General features: G+C 33.6%; 1 protein-coding gene across 2 annotated transcripts in view; it reads left to right on the forward strand.

Annotated features, from left to right (window-relative positions):
• Nucleotides 1-8,371, forward strand: part of LOC134530462 (transmembrane protein 62-like) — a 36,718-nt gene that overhangs the window by 18,087 nt on the left and 10,260 nt on the right. Inside the window, exons 9-12 of one of the 2 annotated variants that reach the window (XM_063365288.1) lie at nt 1,068-1,196; nt 2,920-3,038; nt 4,908-4,963; nt 7,980-8,201. In XM_063365288.1, the coding sequence (XP_063221358.1) occupies nt 1,068-1,196; nt 2,920-3,038; nt 4,908-4,963; nt 7,980-8,201 (526 nt within the window). Of the gene's footprint in view, nt 1-1,067; nt 1,197-2,919; nt 3,039-4,907; nt 4,964-7,979; nt 8,202-8,371 lie in introns of those variants that run through there. The other variant, XM_063365289.1, reaches the window with a different exon arrangement.

Below are 8,371 nucleotides of genomic sequence, written 5' to 3' on the forward strand. Positions count from 1 at the left end.
TGAATATTTTTGGAAGTAAACTTGTCTGATGTGTGTTATCGTTTTATAATCATTTATTGTCAAACTCTGGGTGTGCACATTTCTTAGAAAATTAAAAGAGAGTTGATAGCATCATAAAGTTGGAGTAACAATGCCACAAAGGACACGACACAACAAATCTGATTATACGTCGTACATTGTTCCAGCACAACAGAGTTTACAGGATAGGGTCACAATACCATCACAGCATAACACTGCGAACTCTAAAATGGCTGTCGGCAAATATTCCCATGCCAAATGCATCCATTAAATTCAGTATAGAATGTGCTAAAAACAGTGTAGACCCTATAGGAATATTTTTTTTTCCTGCTGATAGCTGAAGTGCATAACAATATAACATTGAGTTATTTCTTGCACAAAGTGAGATTAAGTTTATTTTAGTTACAAGGAAGCAAGATATAGATATGTTGATAAATGACATAGCTGTTAGCTATGCTAAAAATTAAAGATTAACATAATAAACAGCTAAAGGCACACTACAAATGTGAATGTGTACCCAAACGTAAAACAGAATTTAAATTTTCAGCATAAAGATGTACCAAGGAGGTAATAATTTTTGAAGTTCACTTTTGTAAGATTACCAGTTGGCTCTCTGTTGTGTGGCACAACACGACGAAATTAGAAATATAATCTACTTCTTGTGGGTTATCGGAGTGCGTATTTCGTCGTATTGACGTCACAATGAATTATATTTCATTGGCTACTGAGCATGTTAGACCCGTCGTGTCATCTTCATTGTGACTCCAGATTAAGGCAAGCTGCTTATTTTTGGCCACTCTTTTAAAAAACCTAAGTATGGTAAAGAGTGTTGCTTCTTTGAATATGACTACACCCCAGTGTGATGAAAACTAAAACCTGTCATGTGGAGGGAAGACACATTTTACACAGGTTACCTACATCTTCGTATGTTATTTATTTTTTGTCTGATTTCATGGTGGAGCAGCCTACCAGTCCTTTACCTCCCTGGCTCCTACATGCCTGCTTCCCGGATATGAGGTCACAACTCAATTTGAATGTTTTCTTGCCAGCTGGAAAATGTCGGAAGCCAAGACCACCAATCACTGTTGTGCGCTGGTGGTTGCGGAAGCTCTGGATCCTTGCAACTGTGGATAGAATATTCTACCCCCTCGTCATGTACGCTTTGTATTTAACAGTAGGTGAGTATGAGAATTGCATTCAGTGAGAATAAGCATGGTGGTGACACCAACATACCATGTATCTAACAATATTAATACAGTAGAACCCTGTTATAATGTTTCTGCATATAATGTTTTCCTGCTTATAATGTCATATTTTTAAAGTCCCAATATTTCCCCCATAAGGACAATGTATTTATTTCCTGCATATAACGTTCATAAATAGTGTAATTTCCTGCTTATAATGTTTGCTTTCTAACATTCAATAAATGGGAAAAAATGTTTTAAAACCAAATTATTCCAACAATTACGATAAAAAGTTTCCTTTATGTATGTTTATGTTTACAATCACTGCCATACAATACATGAAGTTTGTTAAAATACAATTTTATGCAATATACTGAAGGTACACAATGTTCATAGTTACATGTCAGTTGGCACCCTTAGTCAACTCTTCTATTCCTTGCCATTCCAGTGGGTATTCAGATGCACGTACATAGTCCTACGATATTTAAGTGGCCAACCATTGAGAGAGGGCATAACTAAAAGTGTTTTCTATTGCTTACAAATAATTTTTTTTTCATTCATACGTAGGAATCCCAAAATTAAACATTTTCAGGTGGCGAAGGAGTAGACGTTCTCACTCTTAATGTTGTCATCATGAATCGTGAGACAATTTTACAAAAAATGTGGCAGTGTATCTTTAAAGACAAACAAAATTTAACCAGGGAACAAGACGAAGTTGAAAAATTGTTGGCTTGTTTCAGGTATTCATGTTTCAAGTATACTATCTTTGGTTTTAACATTAAAGTTGTTTACATAGCTTGGTGAGTCCATTGGTACAAAGCTCGAACATTGTTAAGTGCTAAATTGACATTTCCTGCTTAGTATAACGTTTTCCTGCTTATAATGTTTATTTCTTGTGCTCCCTTGAAAAACATTATAACAGGGTTGTACTGTATTAGCAAACATTTTAATAACAGTCCTGAAATATGCATAGACTTTTCATTTGAGTAATCTTAGCCCATAACGTCATAACTAGTGACAAGATTTTATGGTTTTATTTTTAGTCCAATTTTGTATTTTAAAGAGAGAATTTCAGTGGTATTGTTTTTTATTTTTATAAATAACGGTAAAAATCATATGCTAGATTTTTACAATAAAATAATTTGTAGTTAATTGGTCTAAAACATATACAATTAGAACAATAAAAATAAATTAGCAAGCATTTGTGGTCTAAAGGTGATTCAATAAGCAATGCACGATAAAACAAAACAAAAATGCACTTTCGTACAATTTATGTCTGGAAGTAACTACATTTGTTGAATTTCAAAATTAAAAGATTACTTTTTTACGAGTTGAATTAAGTTTTGGCTAAATATTATTTAATTTCATGATATTTCTTTTATTTCGATGCTATATGGTGTATTAACTTGGATTTCCATGATATGTGGGGTTTTGGCATTCTTTTCAATCTTATTTTGGTTTTATCACAATTCACCATATAATATTGTCCTTACTCGTAACAGTCAAATCAATTCTAAAAGTTACATAATTAAATTCTAACCTCTTTCCATGCTTTTCTTAACGCTCAGATACTAAGCATTATAAATATTATAACATATTAGTGCACAAATATTTTTTAAAGTTCTAAATAAAACTGTAACTGGCTAACTGCATGTGAATAATACTAAATATACTGTAAATATTGTCAATGGCAGGTGTCATAATGTTTTTTTTTAAGGTCCTTGGTCAGTGGGTGAAGTGATCGAAGGGTACATTGGCTTCATATTTGCCTGGGGAACTATCGTCAATGGAGTCTACCTTCCTGGCTCATTCACATATGCCTATGGCAGTCTTCAAGTTGGTATCATTCATATTATGTATATGTTGCTTCAACTCACATTGAATCTGTTGGCAATGCACTTTTTTCAACATTGTAGATTAAACTACTTTTTATAGTATGTTGTTCTGTTAAAAATGTTACGGGTATAGATAAGTCAGAATTGCCTTGCAAAATGCAGAGAGTTTGTTAACTTGTTTATTATCTTTTGTTGGTCTGCCTGGTATTTGTCATGAAAACAGACTTTTTTTTCTTTTCAAATTCTCGAACAATGCATATGCAAGAGTTTTGTTTCTTTAAAGAAACACTTCTGTAAAATACATTTCAATTTTTAGCTAACATTACCTCCTGCATTTAAAGGTTTATCACACAACTTCACTCGATTTTGAGACAGTTCTACTGAAGAGTAGTGCACTACCATGTAGCCTATCATCACACCTGTTGTCCATCACATGCCACACATGCCTCAAGTAGTTTTTGAATAGACAGCGTGGGTCTGATCCTGGTGTTTTCGTGTTTGATTTTGCTGTACAAAATCTTCCTTTTTTTTAAAAAAAAAAATTTAAATATGAATAACTAAAACTAATGAAACTTCTGTGGAAACACATTTATTTAGTAGAGGCAATTCATGTCATCACCACCACATTACATTTTTAGGATTACACCTGTGGCTAAAAAAAATATATATTTTTTACTCTATCACACTTATGATTTAAGACTGCAGAATAAAGCAAAGGTTTAGAAATTACTCACAAAAATACATACTACCATCATTTGGAAGAATAAAATTTCCAAGTTTTCCCCCCAGCCTACAATGAACCAAAGCAATGGCATCAGTATTAATTCGGAACAAATAAAATAAATCTGCATTTCTGTGTTTGAAAAATGTTCAGAGGTCTTAATGTAAAAATGAATAACTAATAAGAGGTGTAAGTTTAAAAAAAAAAGGTAAACTTTTTCCAGTCTTTTTAAATTAAATTATGGTACAAACTTCTTCCTAAATAAATTACTTTCATTGAATTTAATATTTTAAAAATTAGGTATTTATCATTAGAGTTAAGTTTTGATACAAAATTTTGATTAGTTTCAGGATTTTAATTGCATTTCGGTGCTCTGTGGTGCATTAATTTGAATTTCAGTGTTTTAACTTTTATTGACATGCTTTTCGGTGTTATTTCAGTTTTATTGAAATTCACTATATAATCTTGTCTCGATCTATTGTATCATTTATTACCATTTTTGAGGCAGTAGGTGAATATAATTTATAAAAAAATTTTTTTATTAATTTTTAAGCATGAATAACACCAGAACTCATTTAAGTTTTCTAAAATATAAAAATTACAAAATTATCTTTTTGGCATTACAGTAAAAAGTAAAAACCTTTAAAAAAAATCCCTCTTAAGAAAATTTCCTGCATAAAATGTTTCAAAAATGTAGCACTTGACCTATAAACACATGCAATTTTACCTTTTGATAAGTGTTCCCGGTTACTAAGTCCCAATTCTTTAATACCTTGAGAAACTTCTGAACAGGTTTTACTGTATGTATATTTTCATACTCACAGCTAACCTCCTAACAATGTAACAATGTAACAATGTAACAATGATAGGATTTACATGTTTATGTGTTGCTTCATTGGCCACAGTGTGTGTCAAAATTAGTGAAGGTGAATCTGACTTAATGTTCCTAATTAACAGATGTAATTTACTGCATGTCTTGTATTTTACTGTTGGGAATCCTTTAGGTAGTGAAATTATTTTCTCGACATTGTAATTTAAACATTTATAAGTACAGTTTTTTGTAGTGAATAGAGTAGTCAAATTTTTTGAATGGTTCATACTGTGCAGCAATGATATTTTGATATGATCGTTCTCTGTCATTTCTTACAGATGATTACTTTCCAAATTCCTCTCACGTTACTACTGGCACACGCTCTGGATTACAGGTAAGCAATCAGCAAATGAGACCATGATTTTGTATTCGTGAAGATGTTCTATGAGCACAGTTAAAAGTTGGGCCACTTTGTCCTGTGATTTAGATACTTGGCTCTTGTGTAGGGATGGGAAAACCGATTCCCAATTTCATCGATACCTACCGATTCTACTTAAATAATCGATAATCGAGAATCGATGATAAAAGTCGATTCCCGCATGTAGCAAAAAAAAACCATTTCACAACATTGCAAATCTGTCAGATACAAATATTTAACGACTCTTTGAGTGGGGTTAAGACTGACTAGACGCATATATAACAGTCATATTTCCACAAATAAACAATATCTAAAACTTGGGTCGATGTTATACACAAGTCAAAGTACAAAAATTATTTATAAAAAAATTATCACTGCGTATTAGAAGGGGCCTGTTCTTTTCGCGATCGCGATTAAACGACGATAAACGCGAAATCACCGTAAAATACAGTTTTTACCCGAAATCGCCACAACACAGCGTTTCTCCACAAAATTTAGTATTAAAACGCGAAATCACAATGTTTTTACAGGAAATTTAAATACTGGGTAAAAGATTTGTCTCGTCACTGGTAAACAAACACCGCAACATAGCCGCTACTGAACATTAATCATAAATGCACTAAAGCAAACAAAAGCTTACACACACTCACGTTATAATGTTAAACCCAAAAATATACTGTAAAAATACGCAAAACTACGGCGTTTATTTTCCTTTCCGGCACAATGTTTGGATAGATAAGACAAACAGGCTAAGTTTTAAAGTTCACGCACACCGCTCGGGGCACTGGCGTCAGCTTGGAACAGCGACACCAAATAAATACAAAAGCAAGCATATGATTGGGCGAACGGTGTTTGGAACAGCCTTACGTGAGTGGCCATACCACGTCAGCAGGGGGCGCTGGCATATAGTTGGAACAGCGTCGTAGTATCAAGCAGATTATCGGGCGAACCAGGCTACTTCGTCACCCAGCCGTACGGGGCAGCACAAGCATTTTAAATCGCGCCAAAAAGCGGAAAAATGTAAACAAACATTCATTTTCGAATGGTGTGACGATGATGATTAGTTGGTCAGTGTTTTTTAGATTTTGTTGGGTCGTTACCACAACGCCGAAATAACGAATGAATTTGTGTTTCTTAAATGTAACTTAACGCCGAAATACCACAATCAAGTACAACACTTTTATTTGCTAGTTCTCTAGTTGTTGCTTAATTTTGTTACAGTTTCATTTGACAAATTTTTTAGTTAATTTGTACCCTTCTCTAAGTTAGGCAAGTTGTATGAACGAAAATAATTTATACTGCTCAAGGAAAGCTTAAATTTTTTTTTATAGTTTATTACGTATTACAAAACAAATTTTAGATTAGTTTGACCCCTTTGACATATGAGCCATTAACTTCTAATAATGTAAACATTTATATTAACTTAGTTGTGTACTCAAATTTGATAAATATGAATTTATGATTTATGCTACATCATATATGTATTGAAAGCTGGAAGAAAAAAAAAATGTTGCAAATAGAATTTGAATTATTTAATATTAAGTTAACTAGGTGAGTATCGAGAATCGAAGGATTTTTTAAGGAATTGATAATCGGGTATCGGAATCATACATTTTGGAATCGTCCCATCCCTACTCTTGTGTGTAGTTGATTTTTGGCTTCCAACTCAGGTCGGGAAATCCTGACATATGAAGAATGATGCAATAGCGTGTCATTCATGTAATCCTTGGAGAGAGACATTGCTTGTGTGTGGCAAAGACTCGGGGTTTGGGCTGAAATGCTTTTGCCATGCTCCATTATTGGCTGTTATTTTTATGAGTATTTTTGTGATTGGTCAGAAATAACATTACATGAGCACCCTTGTCTTTCTCCAAAGAGAAGGGCGGCAGTGGAGTCAGTCAGCATCTGTACTGAAAGGTCGTGTGTCGGGCGGTGGCTCATAATTAATATATTAATGTAGTTACTATGGTCCGGGTTAGGCTGTACCTAAAACAGTTTTGGACATTTTGAATTAGAATTTGTTTGACCACAGTTGTCGGTAACAGTTCGAACCGAATAAGTAATATTGTCATTGTTCCTAAGACGGAGTACTTTGGCTTGAAACATGAGTTGCAAGTAACCATGGGATTTTCTTGCGTACAGTAGGTAGTTTTTTACACTTTTGGTACCTACCAACAAGCAGTGAATCTGTTTTGAGTCAGTTAAGTTGTTTTTGTATGAACAGTTTGAATTTTCGACATGTATTTGTTTCCGTGGTCGGAAGATGGCTACCATGGTGACTTGTGAATTCTCGTGAAGGATAAATAAAAACAGTAAATATCAGTTTGTGTCCAAGAGATGTTATTTCAGTGATCAATAATTGACTGTAACTTTTTTTTTTTTTTTGGAAATCAGATTTTCAGCGCCTAACAAATTACTTCAAGTGTTCGTGTATGTACACTCTAGACCAATGTTGTGCTTGTCAGAGGTCTGGAGTGTGACAATCGTCTAAAATTTGCACACAAATTCAAGCTTATTCAGGTTTTATAAATGGAACCTTTAATTATGACTACAGCAGGTACTTAAGGCTTGGTCTTGCATGCCATGTTGATTTTTTTTTCATGGATTTTTTTTAAAATAAGGTTTTTGAAATTTTAACTGATTACCTTTCTTGCATTTGTTCTCGCACAAACATTTTTCCCAGATATTCACTTATTGTGATATCATGAGGGTAAAAAGCCACGCAAGTTATGATAATTACGAAGACTTGTGAACAGCAGAGCAACAAAAATTTTAGAAATAGCCCTTAAATAAATGCAATGACAAGAAAAGAACTTTAAAAAAAAATCAACATGTGTGAGACGTAGCCTTTACAACAATGGCATTTAATATAATATTTTCATACCTTTGAAAATAATAAAAAAATTGTATTGAATAAAATTTAGTATAACATCTAATACTTATCAACGTAATGATTATGTGACTGCATATGTATGTTTTTTTTTCTCCCCAGAATAAGAACATATGGCATGGGGAAACCCTGTCTGACTGTTAGCACGCTGTGGCAGTCGTTACCCTTCTTTGCCCTGATAGCACTGCAGATTATGTATGCGTACTTCTTCTGGCTGGCATATGGAACCATGGCTTTCCTGTTGGGGCCACTGCGGACGTGGTCCATCCTTCTAGCCGCCGTGTTGTGGTACCAAGTTCACACGCTGCCCGAAACGTGCTTACAGTAAGTTTAAACTTTTTTTTTTTGCTAAAATGTACTTAAAATTAAATTGTGTACTTTTTTTTAATATAAGGTTAATTGCATGCTTTGGTGTATGCAGATGGAGTTTGTAATTAAATTCTTGTGAGCTGATGAGTGATTAGATCCAAATGCAGTTTTCATCTCGTTTGTAG

Source organism: Bacillus rossius, chromosome 3, assembly GCF_032445375.1.
Source record: "Bacillus rossius redtenbacheri isolate Brsri chromosome 3, Brsri_v3, whole genome shotgun sequence".
Lineage (NCBI taxonomy): Eukaryota > Metazoa > Arthropoda > Insecta > Phasmatodea > Bacillidae > Bacillus > Bacillus rossius.